The sequence below is a fragment of the Physella acuta genome, unplaced genomic scaffold (genome assembly GCF_028476545.2).
Source record: "Physella acuta isolate Inbredline_101_S28 unplaced genomic scaffold, ASM2847654v3 ptg000269l, whole genome shotgun sequence".
Lineage (NCBI taxonomy): Eukaryota > Metazoa > Mollusca > Gastropoda > Physidae > Physella > Physella acuta.
The window spans coordinates 561,489-583,439 of record NW_026731788.1 but is presented as its reverse complement, the minus strand read 5'-3'; the positions used below and the strand labels follow the sequence as shown (position 1 = coordinate 583,439).

The 21,951-nt window shown below is 43.2% G+C and overlaps 1 protein-coding gene across 1 annotated transcript in view; it reads left to right on the top strand.

The window, feature by feature from the left end:
- The window catches only part of LOC131939230 (ETS domain-containing protein Elk-3), a 40,535-nt gene that overhangs the window by 6,040 nt on the left and 12,544 nt on the right, over nucleotides 1–21,951 (top strand). The window contains exons 2-3 of the mRNA XM_059297431.1: nucleotides 3,477–3,527; nucleotides 19,403–19,486. Of these exons, the coding sequence (XP_059153414.1) occupies nucleotides 19,468–19,486 (19 nt within the window). The 5' untranslated portion in view covers nucleotides 3,477–3,527; nucleotides 19,403–19,467. The remainder of the gene's footprint in view (nucleotides 1–3,476; nucleotides 3,528–19,402; nucleotides 19,487–21,951) is intronic.

The following is a 21,951-nucleotide window of genomic DNA, read 5'->3' as shown; positions in this document are numbered from 1 at the left end:
ACAAAAATATGTTATAGTCAGTGTTTCTTCCAGACTTTTTTCTACGAGGATGGGGGGGGGGGCACTTGAAATTTTCGGGGAGGGGGGACGGACTAAAATTTCCTGGGGGAGGCGGGCGGACACTGTTAAAAGTAAATATTTTCTATATAAATTCCATTTCGTTCGGTGGGGCGAGGGGGGGGGGGGGGTAGCCTACTATTTGTGAATGGTCAAGTCAGAGCAGTGTTAGTATCTCAGACCCTTGAGTTAGAATAGATCGTTTATTTTCATAATTAACCTGTAAGGTACCCAATTAACATGGGGCGCACTTTTTAAATTAACATGCACGCACATTCTAATCAAATATCTAGTTGCTACGAGTCTAACCAAACGTTTCCATGTACATTTAGATACCCAGACATCAATCCTGTCCTATCACCACTATCACCAACCACGCCCGAACGTATCTTATTCGAGCCCCCCTACCCCCGACACACCTCCCCCCCCCCCCCCCCCCCCCCCCCGGGGTTTATCTCGCAGTGAAGAAATCCAAACTTTCCTAGAAAAAAAAATATTTGCGTCAGCGCCCAATGATTTGGGTCGTCCTTACAGCCGGATCTATGTAGGTCTGTTTGCCGGAAGTTGTCAGTGATTGTTTATCGGGAGGGTAGGTGTGTAAGTGGTGACAGGCTTGTCTACACACAACACAGGCGGCATGTCATAATATGCGCCATGGCAGCACAGGACTAGGGTCTACATTAGGCTCGTCTATTGACGGAGTTACGGGCCCTGTCAGCATGATACTGACGTATCCAAAGAGCTAGCGGCTGGTAGCACAAAAACTAGGTTCTAGCGGATGCTACTTTATTGGTTTATGTAGCACACGATTGTAGGTACAAGGGAATGCTACTTTAGTTGTTTATGTAGCACACGATTGTAGGTTCTAGGGGATGCTACTTTAGTGGTTTATGTAGCACATGATTGTAGGTTCTAGGGGATGCTACTTTAGTGGTTTATATAGCACATGTTTGTAGGTTCTAGGGGATGCTACTTTAGTGGTTTATGTAGCACACGATTGTAGGTTCTAGGGGAAGCTACTTTAGTGGTTTATGTAGCACACGATTGTAGATTCACGGGGATGCTACTTTAGTGGTTTATGTAGCACACGATTGTAGGTTATAGGGGATGCTACTTTATTGGTTTTTGTAGCACACGATTGTAGGTTCTAGGGGATGCTACTTTATTGGTTTTTGTAGCACACGATTGTAGGTTCTAGGGGATGCTACTTTATTGGTTTTTGTAGCACACGATTGTAGGTTCTAGGGGATGCTACTTCATTGGTTTATGTAGCACACGATTGCAGGTAGAATGGGATGCTACTTTAGTGGTTTATTGAGTTACAGATCCTAGTAGCACATGACTTGCTCATCAAGGATGTGCTTAAATTTCAGCTTAATCTCTTTTATTTCCTAGGCAACCTAACTATTTAAAAACACCTCGATTTGAATGTAACGGGAACATTTCCCTAACTATTGAATTACACCTCGATTTGAATGTAACGGGAACATTTCCCTAACTATTGAAATACACCTCGATTTGAATGTAGCGGAAACATTTCCCTAACTATTGAAAAACACCTAGATTTGAATGTAACGGAAACATTTCCCTAACTATTGAAATACACCTCGATTTGAATGTAGCGGAAACATTTCCCTAACCATTGAAAAACACCTAGATTTTAATTAATGTAACGGAATTCTAATAAACTGCAATTAATTGTCAATGCCGAATAGCTGGCAACCTCGCATGCAGGCAATCACCAGATAGGAGGTGTACGATAGCTCAGCAGACTACTAGCCTCGGTGATAAGATTAGACTTGTCTAACAGACAGGCCTCTGGCTCAAATGGACGGGACTTTAAAAAAAATCTATCTGCCACCGTCTTGTAATGCCAGGAATTTTCCGGATATGAGTCAGTGGGCAGAGCGTGTATTGAATAGGGAGGGGGTAACCTGTGTGAAAGCTGTTTGGTGTGCTGTGTCTTCTTCATACCGGTCCGTTCTACCGTGACAATGAAAGAAGATTAAAAAAAAAATCTCGGGTGGGTCCTCTCACTCGTGTTCTATCTTCTGGACGTGACTTTGTCCCACATCTTGTGCTGTGTCTTTTGTCGGCCGTCGTCTTTTGTCGGCCGTCGTCTTTTGTCGGCTGCCGTCTATTCTCGGCCATTCAATGGAAATATTTCTCTAAAGAATTCCTCCCTGCTCCGCTAGTATTCAGCCGTGGTGTGCGTATATTTGTAAGCCGGCCGCAAATTGACTGATTTTACTTGGGCCAAAACTCAGGTACAATATGCGATTCAGTCTTCTATTCCTAAGGATATATATATATATATATATATATATATATATATATATATATATATATATATATATATATAGAGAGAGAGAGAGAGAGAGAGAGAGAGAGCTAGGTAAAAAAATGAATCGGTATCACGTTTTGTGTAGATTGTTTACCAAGTAATTCTACTACAGTTTCCTGACATTAATAACCACAGAAAGCACTTCAAAGAAATTTTCCATCTAAATTCAATTCCTGCTAGCATACATTTCTTGTTAGCAAACAGTTCCTGGTAGCATACAGTTCATGGCAGCATACGGATCATACTAGCATACAGTTGCTAGCAGGATACACCCAATGTTTAGGAGAAGGGATTATCCTCCCCGCTGTTGGGCACCCTCCCACCCATTTCTCTATTAAAAACACCCCCCCCCCAGCCCTGTGTTTTGAGATGCTCGTGAAGACGATGAACCGTATCACGTGACACTATTCCAGCAGCATGACTTATTTTTTTTCAAATGTTTATTTTACTTATCGTCTTGGAAGCGGAAATTTAATACCAAATATTAAAAACATGTTATGATGAAAACAAGAACACCGTTAAAAATATGTGCATCAGCATACTGTAATCATACGCCTATAATACCTGTTTTTTTCACGCTACAAATTTGGGGTAGAGATTTTAAATATTTTACCCGTTCGGACCTGACGGTTATTGAGGCAGATGGAGTAGAGTTCACCTGTTTCGGTGAACTCGACATATACAATTATGTTTTGGTCTGTCCATCCGCCTTAATTGTTGTTATTTCAGTCAGATACGCATCAGAACTGGGTGGACTCTGAGACGTTCCTCAGACTCTTTTCCGGGATCCGAAGTCGAATTATGGAATTATGACAGAACCTATTACTATGTATTACCTTATCGCGTCTCTTGAGATCTGTTAAAGTTGTCATTTAAGGCACTCGTATATTACGGATTTATTTTATCACAAAAAAATCGGTGTTTCTACCATAACTGTCAACTTCCCCCATGAAATTTCACATACATGTGTGTATATGTTTGTGTGTGTTGTAAGTGCATGTGTGTGTGTAAGAGTGTGTTATTTGATGTTTTCTACCTTGTTTACCACGTGACAATGTTTTCTTCCTGTTTTCAGATGTCCCACACTTTCGACCCTACTGCTATGGCAGAACGAGACTGCTAAATGGTGAGTACATCATTGTCTGTTTGACCCCACTCACACAATACGCGTGCTTAGTCTTGTGATCTTTTTATTTTAGTCTTTTTCTGACTGGTTTGACTAATCCAATACAATACATCCGTTTTTTCTTTGTGAGATGTGATTTTAGTCTTTTTCTGAGGTGTAAATAGGCTTACTGATTAGACCAACTTTTTCTCATGGTTGAGCATAATTTTTTTTTGCTACAGGTTGGAATGGTCTATCTGGCTTAAGAACTTTGCTAGAACCGGTAACATCTGTACAACAGAGAGAGGTGGGGAGGGAAGGCGAGAGAGAGCTAGAAAGAGGAGAAATGGGAATGAGAGAGTGCATTGAGAGAAGTTGAGAGAGTGACAGAAAAAGAAAAAAAAATTCCCCGTCTAGTTAAAAAAAAACTCCGCGATAAGTCCAATCACTAAACGAAACAATCAGGACCAACCTAGTGTTGGGTGTTGACTGGTGTCTAAATCTCAAGCCAGTGTTGGGTGTTGACTCGTGTCTAAATCTGCCGAGTTGCAGAACAGCAGGTCTAGCCTAGGTGCAGTGTTGTTACCGCACAGCTCAACTGCTGGAACCCTTGCAGACAATACAAACGTGTACGTCTTCCACCGCCAGTGTTTGTGAAAGTGCGAGATTAATCCGTCAAGATAGGCCGGCTCTCCCCCGGCTGGAGTTATCGCCGTGCCCGGGGGGCGGTGCGGAAAGTGGTTCCAGACCCGCTACCCAACAGTCCCATACAAATAAACAACCCGGGAAATCTTTTATCATTTTTTTTTGTCTTGAATTTTTGTCATGCGGTGGTCTAGTGCTCACTAGCAATACACTTAAAAATAAAATAAGACTTTTTCTTACCCCCTATCCCCAATACCCGACCCCTCAATTTTTTTTCACCTTTCGTATTTTTCCGTGCTGGCTGTCTACGCTCCTGAGCAACAGCCGGACTAGCTCCCCCCTCTCTCGTGGCGTGCCCACACACGCACCACACCAGGCCCGTGTTTAGAAAGTGCTAACTTATATTTTAAACATTCCCCTTCCCTCCTCCCTTTAAACATTTTATATTCCACACCACCACATCCGCTTTTATCTTCGCTCCAATTTTTTTTTCTTCTGATGCCTCGAAGAATTTTCGCCCTGGTCTGTTTTATATTGCCTTAATGTTGCCGTCATCGCTGGGAGAAAAAAATGTCTGTGTATTTCCTGTCGGTGTGAGTCTGCTGTTCCCCAGTGGTGGGTAGGTGATGGTGTGTCCACGTGACTTCCTGTCCACTCGCCTATCGGCCTCGGTGCACGTGCTACTCACTCCAAAGATGAGCGGTGTGATGATTTATACAGATACCATGTAGTTAAAGGTAGAGGCGGCGGGTCGTTGATTAAGCTGCTGACCACACATCAAGACCGTGGGGTTTCTTGTCGGTTTGCCGTACCTTCGTATTCGTACAGCTGGTATCACAGATAACGATACGTGTATCGTGTTTTATACTGGTAGTGTAAATCATCGATTACGATATTTTAACGGTTTGGGTTTGAGTTACGTTTGGGGTTAGAGAAAAACAGATAAGGTTTGTGTGAGGGGTGAGGTTATATTGTGGGGATTAGCGTTGTATTGTTAGGATGAGGGTTACATTGTGAGGATTAGGGTTATATTGTTGTGATAATTGTTATATTGTTAGGATGATGGCTTTATTGTAAGAATTAAGGTTTAACTAAAGTAGTTACCTGAAAACGAGGGTACGGCTATTCAAGCACCGTGCTTGTCTGGCACGAAAAGGCTGAAACAAGGTGGAATGTTAAAACGGGTGAATCTCCTGTTTGTTGTCGTGATAGTTGGACCACTTGACCTAGCATCATCTGCAGGTGTCTGCCGTCTTGGGGGGTCTGGTGGAACTACTGTAGGCAAGTAGGCAAGTTCTGACTCTAGGCAAGTATGCAAGAACAGTAACACGCGACTCTAGGCAAGTAGGCAAGTACAGTAACACGTGACTCTGGGCAAGTAAGCAAGTACAGTAACACGTTCTGACTGTAGGCAAGTACAGTAACACGTTCTGACTGTAGGCAAGTAGGCAAGTACAGTAACACGTGAATCTAGGAAAGTAGGCAAGTGCAGTAACACGTGACTTCTAGGCAAGTAGGCAAGAACAGTAACATGTTCTGACTGTAGGCAAGTACAGTAACACGTGACTATAGGCAATTAGGCAAGAACAGTAGCACGTTCTGACTGTAGGCAAGTAGGCAAGAACAGTACGACGTTCTCTAGGTAGTATGACACAATGTTCCGACTCTAACATAGATGGTAGACCCCACGCCATTCTTTCCCCTTTACCGCAACTCTAGCCTGCCCGCTTACATCACTAATTTTGTGTCAATTTTTTTTTCTGTTAACTAAATATTAAATAATACGCTGCCGTGGGAATAGTTTCAACGTTAACTTAAGTTTGTTGTGGGTTGCGTTCAGCTAAGGAAAATATATTTTAAACATAGTCAATTTTTTAAAGACAAAAATTACCGAGATTTTAGAATGCGTTCAAGTTAAGATAACGTATTAACCGAATTGGGATGTGTTCAAGTAAAAAAAAAAGATCGCCCATGCAAGGGCGTGTTAGAAATAAGAAAAAAATCGCTGTGTTTCCCTTCTATCATGAGAACCACCTGCAAAGAAAATAATAATAATAAATCGTATATCTGAGTTTAAAAACAGAAAAGAAAAATCAAACTACAGACGATTGAGAATACGATTCCTCTCGGCCTTACAGCATAGATAACCTTCGCACCGTCGCCCATACCCTGAGCATCCACACTGGGGGAAATTGTAGGCAAATAAACCTAGCGCGCTGTCCTTTAGCGCCACGGATTCCCATTTAATACCATTTGCTGGAGGCACCCCCCTCCCCCACCCAAACACTCATCTTAAACCCGTGAAGACATTTCAGCTAAAAACCCCTGCAACTCGTCTAGGCTGTATTTGATTTGGCCCCTCTAATCTACTTTATGCACACAAAATTCAGGTTTTTATGCTTTAAAAAAAAATCTCGTAAACTCGAATATCGCCAACCTACATCTGTAATGTATGATCTTCGTGCTTACACTGCCCTGTTTCTCATAAATCTATTACTGCAGGTTTTTTTTTTTAAAAAAAGAAACGAACTGAGCTCGTGTAAGGTTTGTAAGTTGTTGAGTAAGTGGAATCAATGTTGTTGCCTTGATGTCTTGATTGTTTACTGCCTACTTTCCTTCCAGCACTCACAGCGTTTGTTTTTACCGTGTCTGGTGCGGGAGGTGGGGGGGGGGGGAGGCCATGTCTACACCTTCAGCTACAGGGTGGTGCACTCTCCCATGGTCAATATCCACCCTTCAACTTGCTACACTTAACCAGTCGCCCTTCACCCATAGCTTGGGCGGTTTTGAAACATGGGCGTGATGCCTATCAGTACATACTTTAGTTTAGCACCCCTTACTTTTTCCAAGCACTATGTGTCATGTTAAATGTCCTTTGGCCAAGCACCCTGTACTTTTGCCTGTGTCCTGTTGAAATGTCCTTTTTCGTAACACGACGTAACTTTGCCTATCCCTCCTTACTTTTGCCTATCCTCCTTACTTTTGCCTATCCCTCCTTACTTTTGCCTATCCCTCCTTACTTTTGCCTATCCCTCCTTACTATTGCCTATCCCCTTACTTTTGCCTATCCCTCCTTACTTTTGCCTATCCCTCCTTACTATTGCCTATCCCCTTACTTTTGCCTATCCCTCCTTACTTTTGCCTATCCCAACCTGCCATGAGCTAACGGTCCTGACTGCCTGACAATCTCGTGCCTGCTCACCACTAAATGTGTAGGCTACAGGCGCTAAAATTAGTTTCATGTGATTTAACTGATAACACCCTGGCATGCAATTTTTTCTTTCTTATTATTATACACATGCACACATGCACATTAAACACGATGTTATGTTTGTAAGGCCCCATCAAGGCGTGAACTAATTTCTCGGCTTATTCGTTAACTCGAGAAACTACTCACAAAGTGAGAAAAGCTGTTGTTGTATGAGATGAGATGGTATACTGGTGATGTGGATACAAATTGTCTGGGGTATATTTGACCGTTTCCCCGACCCCCGGGAAATAAGCTTAAATTCATACCATGACTGACCTTTAGTTCTCTCTCCTACCGCCCACACAGTTCCTAAAGTTACATCGTGGCTTTTTAAAATATTAATTTCCTTTTTTTTCCTCTACTTTATTCCTTCATTAGAAAAATATATCAGAGTTGTGTGTCTTTGGTGTAATTAATTCCCTCCCTTACATCACAATTTGTCTAATATTTTATCGGCCCTGAGCCAAGTATCTGATTTTATTTAATAGATCTCGTCTCGTTGAAAATTATGTAACTGCTAGCTTAGAAAAAAAAGTAAAGAAAATGTACATCCTATATGTATTGTCATACAATTTTTGAAGGAATCTCTACTATGATGGTCAGACAAAATATTGTTAGACGTAAGAACTGCCTTACATTGTTATCGCCCCTGTTGGATGATTGTATTACGACATGTATGTAACAACAGGGACGGATCTTGCGAGCGGTGCCTCATGCAGTCATACTCCACTCTGTTACTAAGACAAAGCAAGAACACACCATTTATAATTGTTAGTTCATCATCATCTTTTCATGGTCGTGCCCAAGACAAAGGGGGAAGATGAAGTAGAGTTGATCTGTTACAGAGACTTATGAAGCGATAGTGTGGTCAGTACCATGCACAGCCGGCTGTTTTCGCTAACGCGCGTTAGGATTCGCAGTCTAGCTCTATACCGCTAGACCACGCCCAAGTAATTAGTTAACTTTTAGTTTATTCTTTGTTACATTTTCAGTTGGTCTTAAAATTATGCCGTGTCTTGTTGCACAATCGTTACGTGAACACTTTTCGGTTTGTGTTGAACGTAATAATAACTGCTGACTATGATAATAACTGCTGACCAGGATAATAACTGCTGACCACGACAATAACTGCTGACCATGATAATAACTGCTGACCATGATAATAACTGCTGACCATGATAATAACTACTGACCATGATGATAACTGCTGACCATGACGATAAGTGCTGACCATGACGATAACTGCTGACCATGATAATAACTGCTGACCATGATAATAACTGCTGACCATGATAATAACTGCTGACCATGATAATAACTGCTGACCATGATAGTAACTGCTGACCATGATAATAACTGCTGACCATGATGATAACTACTGACCATGATAATAACTGCTGACCATGATAATAACTGCTGACCATGATAATAACTGCTGACCATGATAATAACTGCTGACCATGATATACCTTCATGCTTTACCTAGAAAAGATATATCTGTATCCTATACACCATCTATACTGACCCTTATCCCAACCGACTGCCTTACATATGTCTATTGCTTGTAAAAAATATCAAAGCCAACAACAATTTGATTCGTAGGGAGAGGCTCAAACTTCCTTCATCTACCGTAATATGATCAGTTTGTCTCGAATATTCCAAAAAAAAATTAATTATAATTATACCTTTTTGTAATAGTAAACCAGACAGACAGATTTAGAAGTAAAAATTGGCCAGGTAATTTTATCCACCGTTTGTTTGAAATAAGAAAAGGGAATAATTATTTTCGTAAGCTGCCTTGATGGTGCTTACGTTCTGGAATATTCTGCTAGATCATCAGTTGTATGTAGTTGTGTTGAGAGATGTTGAAATAGCGGTTTGAAATCGACTTTTTAGATTAGGCCATGTTAATAGCCAGGTACATTGGTGGCTAGCAATGAAGATTTATAATAAATCCAGATTAGGCATTCAGTTAAATGTTGTATTGCCGGCTACAATTGTAGAGAAATGTTGTATTGCCGGTTAGTATTGTAGAGAAATGTATAGATCGATAGGGCTCTACTAAATGTTGGATTGCTATGTAGAATATCGATGATAGTTTATAGAGATCCCTACCGCCAAACAGACTTAACAAAGATCACAAACTGGCTTAACAAAGATCACACACGGGCTTGACAAGGATCCCAAAGCGGCATGACAAATATCCCAGTTCTGGTCATAAAGCGACTCACATCAGCAATATGGTATACTCTCTCTCTTGACCCTTCCTTTACACATATTCTTACCACATACTCACAGCACTACACTTATACCACTATACATACACCACCAGACTTGCAACACTACACCTACAACACTACACTTACACCACTATCTCATGTTGTCAAACAGAAAGGACCTTCTCTCTAACGTGACTTAAATTTTAACTTCCAAAAATACAAACTTTTCTCCGTGTTTATTTTAAGCACTCCCCCCCCCCATATATAATGTAATCCTAATGTATTATAGACAGCGTGTTTTATAAAATTACGGATGTTAACTTTATGATTAATTATTTAACTAAATCGGGTGGCGGTGTGGCGTGGATGTCGTTAAAAAATCGATTGCCAGGCTAGAACGTAAGCAACATGCAGGATTGAAATAGAGCATTGACGCACGCCAGCTATGATTATGATACTCGATACTGTACTCTCTCCTTCCCGATTATCTCCCCTGGTGCAAACCATTTCAATCTCAAACCGGCTCGTTTTACCTTTGTCGGACGGACAATTAGCGGACATAGTTGATCTCTGGTGCGTCATAGGGGTCGCGCCACGGCCGCGAGCGTGGGTTCGAATCATGGCTACGTTTGTGGGTTTGAATCAGGAATACGTATGGGGGTTCCAATCATAGCTACGTTTGGGGTTCAAAACATAGCCTCGTCTAAGGGTTCACATTACGGCTACGTCTGTTGGTATAAATAACGGCTAATTAATTAACGTCTATGTTTGATGATTTAAGTCCCAGCTACGTATGGAGATTTGAATCACGTACATAGATCCTAACAGAGGCTACGTTTAGGGATTTAAATTTCTTCTACAATTTGAAAATTGCAATCACGTCTTTGTTGACATAGTTAAACCCCATGAGCGTATGTAGACTTCTTTACATCGCATTACGCATAAGTTATTATGTATTTATCTTAGAAAATCAATTTTCAGCTCCAATTCCTTCGATGTTTTACCATTTGTAATGGATATTTAATCTCAAATTGGTGTTGGTACGTGTGGTTTAGGTTATCAAGGTGTGTAGTTGGACACATTGATGTAGGTAAATGATGTTTATCAAGGTCTGTAGTTATATACGAGTTTTACGTGAGATTTAAGTTATCAATGTGTGTAGTTAGACACACGTTTTAAATTGGGGTTTAAGTTGTCTAGGTATGTAGTTAGACACACGTTTTAAATTGGGGTTTAAGTTATCAAGGTATGTAGTTAGACACGAGTTAACCTATCAGATGTACGATGCGGATTGTCACACAATAATTAGGTTTATATGTATTTTTTCCCTACACGATATCGGAGTTTCCTTTATGTCTTGTTACAGTATTGGCCCTCTCTAGAACCTTCTGCATTTTATTCAAGTCTAACCGTAGTGCCTTCACATTCTTTTCTGTTTTAGCTTTTTACGTTTTTATCTAATACATATTTTTTCTAGAACAATGTCTTTAATTTCTAGGTGAACAAATTGTAAAAAAAAAATAGTTTTAAATAGTTGGGAATTTTGTTGAAATCCTGCAGTATTGATTTTGTGGGCGGTAGCTAAGGACGTTTATTTATATATCAGAAATAAGATCCCAGGGGTAATGACTAGCTCAGGTTATGTGCTGGGGACATTGCTTTAGTGTGGGAGTTATGTGCTAAGGTTTTAGTTTGGGAGTTATGTGCTAAGGTTTTGTGTGAGGGTTATGTGCTAAGGTTTTAGTGGGGGGATTATGTGCTAAGGTTTTAGTGTAGGGGTTTTGTGCTAAGGTTTTAGTGTGGGGGTTATGTGCTAAGGTTTTAGTGTGGGAGTTATGTGCTAAGGTTTTAGTGTGGGAGTTATGTACTAAGGTTTTAGTGTGGGGGTTATGTGCTAAGGTTTTAGTGTGGGGGTTAAGTGCTAAGGTTTTAGTGTGGGAGTTATGTGCGGGAGACAATGTTTTAGTGTGGGAGTTATGTGCTAAGGTTTTAGTGTGGGGTTATGTGCTAAGGTTTTAGTGTGGGAGTTATGTGCTAAGGTTTTAGTGTGGGAGTTATGTGCTAAGGTTTTAGTGTGGGAGTTATGTGCTAAGGTTTTAGTGTGGGAGTTATGTGCTAAGGTTTTAGTGTGGGAGTTATGTGCTAAGGTTTTAGTGTGGGAGTTGTGTGCTAAGGTTTTAGTGTGGGAGTTATGTGCTAAGGTTTTAGTGTGGGAGTTATGTGCTAAGGTTTTAGTGTGGGAGTTATGTGCTAAGGTTTTAGTGTGGGAGTTATGTGCTAAGGTTTTAGTGTGGGAGTTATGTGCTAAGGTTTTAGTGTGGGAGTTATGTGCTAAGGTTTTAGTGTGGGGGTTATGTGCTAAGGTTTTAGTGTGGTAGTTATGTGCTAAGGTTTTAGTGTGGGAGTTATGTGCTAAGGTTTTAGTGTGGGGGTTATGTGCTAAGGTTTTAGTGTGGGAGTTATGTGCTAAGGTTTTAGTGTGGGGGTTATGTGCTAAGGTTTTAGTGTGGGAGTTATGTGCTAAGGTTTTAGTGTGGGAGTTATGTGCTAAGGTTTTAGTGTGGGAGTTATGTGCTAATGTTTTAGTGTGGGGGTTATGTGCTAATGTTTTAGTGTGGGAATTATGTGCTAAGGTTTTAGTGTGGGAGTTATGTGCTAAGGTTTTAGTGTGGGAGTTATGTGCTAATGTTTTAGTGTGGGAGTTATGTGCTAAGGTTTTAGTGTGGGAGTTATGTGCTAAGGTTTTAGTGTGGGAGTTATGTGCTAAGGTTTTAGTGTGGGAGTTATGTGCTAAGGTTTTAGTGTGGGAGTTATGTGCTAAGGTTTTAGTGTGGGGGTTATGTGCGGGGGACAATGTTTTAGTGTGGGAGTTATGTGCTAAGGTTTTAGTGTGGGGGTTATGTGCTAAGGTTTTAGTGTGGGGGTTATGTACTAAGGTTTTAGTGTGGGGGTTATGTGCTAAGGCTTTAGTGTGGGAGTTATGTGCTAAGGTTTTAGTGTGGGAGTTATGTGCTTATGTTTTAGTGTGGGAGTTATGTGCTAAGGTTTTAGTGTGGGGGTTATGTGAGGGGGACAAAAGCTGTATAAATTTTAGCTAAAATTTCATAATATTCAAATGTCTAATGTAGGAGTTCTAGCTGTGTGCTGGTGGCAAATGCTATTTATAGCTCCAACTACCGGACTATAAATCTGAGGAGCTGAGTTCTCTTAAAGAAATGAAGCACAAGGTTAATCTTAAGTTGACCTGAATCTTGTTATCACCAATGTCCATGTAACCTCGTGTGTTGGTCGGATCTTTATTAATATTATGTTTCCAAAATGACAGAATAAAAAATTCGAGTTATGTCGACCTTGGGACCAGAATCCCTTGGGAAAGGTGTCAAGGTTTTTGTCAAAATTCGAGGCCAAAGTCGTTATGAATAAATGATTACGTGGACGAAAGTTCTGGAAGGTTAGCCCGGCTCATACGACGCTTGTCCCCGTGTAGAGGCATGCAAGTGAGGGTACATTGGTTCTCACGATTGGGCTGACGCTCCCCCGGGCTGGGGGGGGGGTGCTTTTATCAACGGGATCCCCAGCCTGTTCTGTCGTGGTGGGTCGAGATTTATGTGAGCATGACTGGTGGGGCTGACACAACGCCGCAGCTTCGGGGATTTGTCAACCCCTGGATATGATGGCTGTTTCAAGGGCAAGATGTGGATTTTAAATTAAAATACCGGGGGTGGGGGAGTGAATTTATAGTAAAATGAGATAATATTCGGCGGGTGGTATATATAGTGTGAGATAGTACACAAGGTTGGGTGGGGGGAATGGAAAGTTTTGTTGTGTGAAAATGGGCGTCGTAAACACCGCGCCAACAGGAGGCTTGGAGTGCGGAGTGAAAAATTGACGCCAGATTTGAAGGGCTCATGTTGTGCAGATTGGGATAAGCTCCCTCGTATATCTCACGCCTTGTTTACAAGTAGGTTAATGCTGACGTTTGTAAGCGGGGCTCTAAAAGTGCTCCGGTGCATTCCCGTACTACGTAATACGGCAAGGTGTCTGTCCGGTTCACACCGTACACTGCCGGGCCTGAGGACTAATCCGGACCTCGGTACAAATCCCAGTCACCGTACCGTCAGTCTAGGTCATCGTAACATGATTCTCGGCCATCGTACCGTTATTGTAGGTCATCATTGACCATCCATCGTGCCATCATTCTTGGCCATCGTACCGTCATTCTCGGCCATCGTAACATGATTCCCGGTAATCGCACCATCATTCTCGGCCATCGTACCGTCATTCTAGGCCATCGTACCGTCATTCTAGGCCATCGTACCGTCATTCTCGGCCATCGTAACATGATTCCCGGCAGTCGCACCACCATTCCAGGCCACTCATCATACCAAAACTTCCGGCCATGGTTTCCGTCCACCAAGACATTCTCTGCTTAGTGCCTGCCACTACACCCGTCATTAAAAGAATCACCTAATCACGTTAAGCTCAACCTGCCGTCATCTTTCGCTCCTCCTATGGTAAACATTACCAACGTGTCCAGTTCCGTCCCTGCTTTTAATGGAGATATGTGACTGATTAGCTGGACATCCCTGAGTCTACCCAGCTCTGACAGGTACCTGGCCTAAGTCCTGTACGTGAATTAAAACCAGAAAATGATCAGCTCAAGTACATGTCATGATGGTACTCAGCAATGTGATTTCTTGGGAAAACGTCCTCGACCTCGCCTCAAACTCACATTACAAAATCTTAGGCTTTACACTTCTCCTGTAAACTCACATTACGAGATCAGACGTTTTACACTATCCCCCCCCCCCCCCCCAGTAGCCTTGTGATGTTCACATTCTGTACAGGTCACTACATTCCACTGTCTGTTACATCACAGGACTGTTGATTCAACTGTAGATCTCCCTACATGTTAAGTCTATGTTCGGCAACCTCAAAGGTTTCGGTCAGATTGTGGGCATGGTGCAAGGCCAATGAGACCCTTCTGAAATAGGTATACTACGACCTTAATGATATGTGTAAACCTTAATGATATGTGTAATATAATTCTGAACTTGAGTAGGAGCCGAGACTAGTATTTTTCTCCAAACTATGTTCAAATAAAATAAGTCTTATTTATAAGGCGCTCATTAATTTGCTAAGTCGGACTCCACAAGAAGTAACAGGATTTGATCGGATGGCACAAACCTGCTGCAGGCTCTAATCCCTGCTACAGTCTCTAATCCTTGCTAGTCTCTAATCCATAATGCAGGCTCTAATCCCTGCTGCAGGCTCCAATCCCTACCTCTAATCCCTACTGCAGGCTCTAATCCCTGCCTCTAATCCCTACTGCAGGCTCTAATCCCTGCCTCTAATCCCTGCTGCAGGCTCTAATCCCTGCTGCAAGCTCTAATTCCTGCTGCAGGCTCCAATCCCTACCTCTAATCCCTACTGCAGGCTCTAATCCCTGCTGCAAGCTCTAATTCCTGCTGCAGGCTCCAATCCCTACCTCTAATCCCTACTGCAGGCTCTAATCCCTGCCTCTAATCCCTACTGCAGGCTCTAATCCCTGCTGCAAGCTCTAATTCCTGCTGCAGGCTCCAATCCCTGCCTCTAATCCCTACTGAAGGCTCTAATCCCTGCTGCAGGCTCCAATCCCTACCTCTAATCCCTACTGCAGGCTCTAATCCCTGCCTCTAATCCCTACTGCAGGCTCTAATCCCTACCTCTAATCCCTGCTGCAGGCTCTAATCCCTGCTGCAGGCTCTAATCCCTACTTTAGGCTCTAATTCCTGCTGCAGGCTCTAATCCCTACTTTAGGCTCTAATCCCTGCTGCAGGCTCTAATCCCTGCTGCAGGCTCTAATCCCTGCTGCAGGCTCTAATCCCTACTGCAGGCTCCAATCCCTACCTCTAATCCCTACTGCAGGTTCTAATCCCTGCCTCTAATCCCTACTGCAGGCTCTAATCCCTGCCTCTAATCCCTACTGCAGGCTCTAATCCCTGCTGCAGGCTCTAATCCCTGCTGCAGGCTCTAATCCCTGCTGCAGGCTCTAATCCCTACTTTAGGCTCTAATTCCTGCTGCAGGCTCTAATCCCTACTTTAGGCTCTGATTCCTGCTGCAGGCTCTAATCCCTTCTGCAGGCTCTAATCCCTGCTGCATGCTCTAATCCCTGCTGCAGGCTCTAATCCCTACTGCAGGCTCTAATCTCTGCCTCTAATCCCTGCTGCAGGTTCTAATCCCTGTTGCAGGCTCTAATCCCTACTGCAGGCTATTACTCCTGCAGCAGGCTCTAAAACCTACAACATGATCAAACCGCTCTCCAGACCTTCACCCCTGCAAGCCTTAACCCCCTGCAGTAATAAAATCTCCAGTAATTCTACCTTCCTATTGATTGCGCCAGTTTTGTTTAGTGACGTAAGCTCAGGTTTTAAGTTTTGTTTGTGTGTATTTCTGGTCGTATATTAACGCTAAATCTGCCTACCTGATTGATTGTTTCAGTGGCCCACTGGCAAAAAAACACTTATAGAAATTCTATTTTTAGATTTCTGACATCTCACCACTTACTCTGGGATAAATGACGTCAAACGTCTATATTTAGACGTAAACAATTACGAAAAACCTACATTTTCGCCGGCAAGCGATACTAATAAACGATAACGTGTCGGCATTATGTCTAAATTGAGTCGGCTGCGATGACGCGGTTTCTGCAATGACGTGCGCCCTCTGACGGTGATATTGATACGGCAACGTCTGGGGGAGCATCACTTGCGTAGGTGTCGGATAAACGGATACTTTGGATTCTGGTACTCGTCTGCCTGTCGATAAGGGCGGCTAATTGTCGTCAGGAGAGCGCGGTGCTATGTTTGACAACAGGGCTATTGATCAGCATACCAAAAAAACCACAGCTTTGGTGCGGTGACGAATGTTGGAGAAATCTTGTTCGGTGTCAAGGAAATCCGGATGATAAAGGGGGGAGGGGTATAGAAAGAGACCTGGTTGTCCTTTAGAAGTGGGAGGGGGAGGGTGAAGTAGAGCTCTCCTAGTGATCTTCCTAGGCCTATAGTGTTATGGTCAGATGACGTTACCCCGGTAAAGTTAGGTGCACACCAGCATTATGGAGCCCTAGGGGCGCCTTACGTTAGGTGCACATCAGCAGTGTGGAGATCTAGGGGCGCCTTACGTTAGGTGCACCCCAGCAGTGTGGAGATCTAGGGGCGCCTTACGTTAGGTGCACACCAGCAGTGTGGAGATCTAGGGGCGCCTTACGTTAGGTGCACACCAGCAGTGTGGAGATCTAGGGGCGCCTTACGTTAGGTGCACACCAGCAGTTTGGAGATCTAGGGGCGCCTTACGTTAGGTGCACACCAGCAGTGTGAAGATCTAGGGGCGCCTTACGTTAGGTGCACACCAGCAGTGTGGAGATCTAGGGGCGCCTTACGTTAGGTGCACACCAGCAGTGTGGAGATCTAGGGGCGCCTTACGTTAGGTGCACACCAGCAGTGTGGAGATCTAGGGGCGCCTTACGTTAGGTGCACACCAGCAGTGTGGAGATCTAGGGGCGCCTTACGTTAGGTGCACACCAGCAGTGTGGAGATCTAGGGGCGCCTTACGTTAGGTGCACACCAGCAGTGTGGAGATCTAGGGGCGCCTTACGTTAGGTGCACATCAGCAGTGTGGAGATCTAGGGGCGCTTTACAGACAAACGTCGTGTAGTTTTTTAAAATGTGTTCACTGTTTTTCAATACGATGTATGGCTGTAAATATGGAGTGGAATAGTGTAATGTACCCGGTGTCATCTACACCTAACATATTAATGCTATCAACTACACCTATCATGCTGTCAACTACACCTATCATATGCATGCTGCCACAATGTGTTTGGCCCTTTAGACTGAAACAAACAAAAACTCTTATAGTGCAAGTGAATCTTTCATGTTTTTTTACTGCACAAAATACACAATTTCTTTAAAAAAAAAACTACCTTTGTTTTCTTGTCAAAAAAGAAATATTTCGTTACGACCAAACCAAAAAAAGCGCAATGCAAGCCGCCAAACACCACGGGACGTAATTCTTGCAGCTGCAATACGATGTCACCGAGTTGTGGCACCTGGCGGACCCCATTGACAGTCACCCGCCGCCGACATCCGCGGCGCCGTGTGCGACATGGCGGCCCGCGCGCCCCGCTCTCTGCTCACAATGGCCTGCCTGTCCCCGACTGCTCGTCTTCACCCGCCCGTGCGACAGAAGGCCGCCGGGGACCGCCCCACCCCTCGCTCAACGTCTTGCGGTCGCCGCGAGGGTGACAGAAAAAATTTGTGTGTGTTCAGTCAGCTGTGACCGACATGTGAGCAGCGACTTCTGCTCTGTCGTGTGGTTTCAGAGAAAAAAGGTGGGAAAATGTGGTTATCATAACTTTTGACTGCCAAAAGAACAGCTTGTATTTGAAGGTAATTAATTAAGCGATGCTTGTGGTTAGTTGTTTTTATGTTGATGGTAACTTTTAACTGAGTAGCGATTTTCTTGCTACTCGAAAATAATTGAGCGGTTGTTGTGGTTTAGCATTTAGGATAACTTACGACTGCGGGATCGTTTTCTAAATATTGAATGTACTAGAGTGATTATTACATTTGTACTTTTTCCTTTTCTAAAACTGTTTTTGATATATTTTGGCTCTGAAGCGAATTGCTTGTTTTATTCAACGAAATTATTTATCTGTTTGTTAACTTTCTATCGTGACCGCTCGAGCGAGGATCTCGTTTGAGATCACGTTGTATGCCAGCTTTTTCTAGTTGTTAATTGCAAGTTTTCAACTTTCGTAATTAATAAGTTGATTGAAGTTTGGTGGCTCTGCACTTGATGAAGATCTGCTCCGCTATTTCTTTGATTGCTGTTTAATTATACCGCTTTGACATGGACTGCATGTTGATATGTGAGGTCATGACCTTGGTAATATGTTAGACCTCGACCTTCATGATGACGCGTTAATATGTGAGACCACGACCTCCATGACGTGTTAATGGAGGTTACGACCTTGATGACGTGTTGATATGTGAGACCTCGACCTTGATGACATGCAAATAGAGGTCACGACCTTGAAAGCATGTAAATGCATTAGGTTGTGACACGGTTGGCAATAAATACAATTGTTTTAAATTGTGCAACAAATATCCTCTCGCACTATACAAACATGCTTTCATCATCGTGTAACATTTTTACCTAACGACCTTGAAGGTATTTGGAAAGAAAATCGTACCGATTAAAACTTGTTTCTTAAATTTTCTTTCTGGTACGAACAGTTAATTTATTTTTCTTCAGACAAACTGAGAAGTCTATAGATCTAGTCGTAAACTCGTGTTAGTTCTTTCTATTTTTCACATTTATTGGGAACGAAAAGTCTTCTACTTTAGCTTATGTTTGTCCTATGAACATTGTTTATTTTTGTCAACATTTAGCAAACCGTCTTTACATCTTCGTATAGACATCGGTAACGTAGAGTAGGTTAACCAAACTGATATAAAACGAGTTTTGACATTCCTTCATTTCCTTGCGTGTAGTGATGTAATGCGCCACAAAGGAATACGTCAGGCAGGGATAAGACAGCTCTATTGTCCTGTGTTTAGGATCATGCACACTTTACATTATAAGATACCATCTGCACCGTTCTATTGCTGGAATTACCCGAACTAATCCCACATCAACATAGAGATATTGACCTTTGAACTACACATTTTCTTGATTGAAGATAATCTCTAACAATTTTTTCGTCTCCCCCTCCCCTCCTCCTTTTTACCCCTGACAGATCTTGTTTACCCGTCAACCTTTCTACAGCCGCACCATCACTACCACTTGTACAGGCGACAGCGTATGGCCACAAGATCTACAGGTGAGTACCACAACCGTTACCACCACATCAGCTACCACCACAACACAAGACAGCTACCACCACAACAGCTACCACCACAACAGCTACCACCACAACACAAGACAGGTACCACCAATACAGCTACCACCACAACAGCTACCACCACAACAGCTACCACCACAACAGCTACCACCACAACACAAGACAGGTACCACCAATACAGCTACCACCACAACAGCTACCATAACAACTACCACCACAACAGCTACAACCACAACACAACAGCTAGCACCACAACACACAAAAGCTACCACAACAGTTACCATCACAACACACAACAGCTACCACCACAACAGCTACCACCACAACAGCTACCACCACAACAGCTACAACCACAACACATACCACAACATCTACCATCTAACAGCTCCATGTCACCATAACCAGACAAAGATGTAAGCGTTGAGTTAAACTGTAACACATGCATTTAATTAACACCAAAGCGTGCACCTCTTATATTTACAGACTAAGTTAATCGAAACCACTGGAAAAATAATCTACCTTATATTGAAATCATAACTTGCCATACACTAACAAAGTACATTATATTTCAAGTGTTTGAATAGTAAACATGGGACCACCCACCTAAACACAGCACCATGCCAACAACCACCTTAGCACCACTCACTTAAACATAGGACCACCCACCCACAACTTAGCATCACGCCAACAACCACCATAGCACCACCCACTTTAACATAGGACCACGTGCCTAAACATAACACCCACGCCAGCAACCACCATAGCACCACCCACTTAAACATACACCACCACCACCTAAACATAGCACCAGCCACGTAAACCTAGCTCGACCCCAGCAAACCATAGCACCACCTAACACACCGCTGCAGTATTCACCTACCATAACACCCCACACCCACCCAGCAGAACAAACGCCCCTCCCACCACAACCACGTGACCAGCCATCACACCCCACATACCACACACAGATAACAACGCTTTGATAAAACTGTTGTTATTCCCCTTGTCGCGCTTGTTTACATGTTGTTTTCATCTTGCCCATTGCCACGTTTTGCTAACGTCATGCAACTGTCATGCCACGTTTGTGTCACGTCATGCAACTGTCATGTCACGTTTGTGACACGTCATGCAACTGTCATGCCACGTTTGTGTCACGTCATGCAACTGTCATGTCACGTTTGTGACACGTCATGCAACTGTCATGCCACGTTTGTGTCACGTCATGCAACTGTCATGCCACGTTTGTGTCACGTCATGCAACTGTCATGTCACGTTTGTGACACGTCATGCAACTGTCATGCCACGTTTGTGTCACGTCATGCAACTGTCATGCCACGTTTGTGTCACGTCATGCAACTGTCATGCCATGTTTGTGTCACGTCATGCAACTGTCATGCCATGTTTGTGTCACGTCATGCAACTGTCATGCCACGTTTGTGTCACGTCATGCAACTGTCATGCCATGTTTGTGTCACGTCATGCAACTGTCATGCCATGTTTGCGTCACGTCATGCAACTGTCATGCCACGTTTGTGTCACGTCATGGAACTGTCATGCCATGTTTGTGTCACGTCATGCAACTGTCATGCCATGTTTGTGTCACGTCATGCAACTGTCATGCCATGTTTGTGTCACGTCATGGAACTGTCATGCCATGTTTGTGTCACGTCATACAACTGTCATGCCACGTTTGTGTCACGTCATACAACTGTCATGTCACGTTTGTGTCACGTCATGCAACTGTCATGTCACGTTTGTGACACGTCATGCAACTGTCATGTCACGTTTGTGTCACGTCATGCTACTGTCGTGTCACGTTTGTGTCACGTCATGCTACTGTCATCATGTCACGCACTAAGCACGCATATTCCACTGAAGTCACACTAGTTACACCACCAGACTGTCACTCGTGCCAAAGTGACCCTACCCTGACCGTTTCACCTAATTGTTGAGCTCTCTGAGACAGATGCAATGACACTCCTGTATGTTGGTCATTAAGGACGACCTGGCCGAGTGGTAGAACCCTCGGCTGCTATCCCTAAAGTCTCGAGTTCGGATGTCGGTGACTACACGGCGACCATCAAGCTATCATGTTAGGGAAAGTAGAGACGGTTTTGTATAGTGCTAACCTTCATATGATGAGTTCAAGAAACATGGGAACTCTACTTCCTCTGCCCTAGTTAGGTCTGAAGGGGGTACTTTACTTTTTACTTTATATTTGCCCCTGCATCTAAACAGACCTTGAATCGAGCCCAGCTTCATAGTCATCTTATCGTAAAAATATCAAGGCCCCTCTTAGTCTCAGTTTGTCCAGTATCCGAACCTGCGCGAGCTTGTCCCAAATTGTCCCCACTGACAATGACTATTAACATTTAAAATATACCTCTCCAGCGGTTATCTAAGTATGTTAGTTAGGCCGACTTGTTTCTATTGAAAATGAAGCT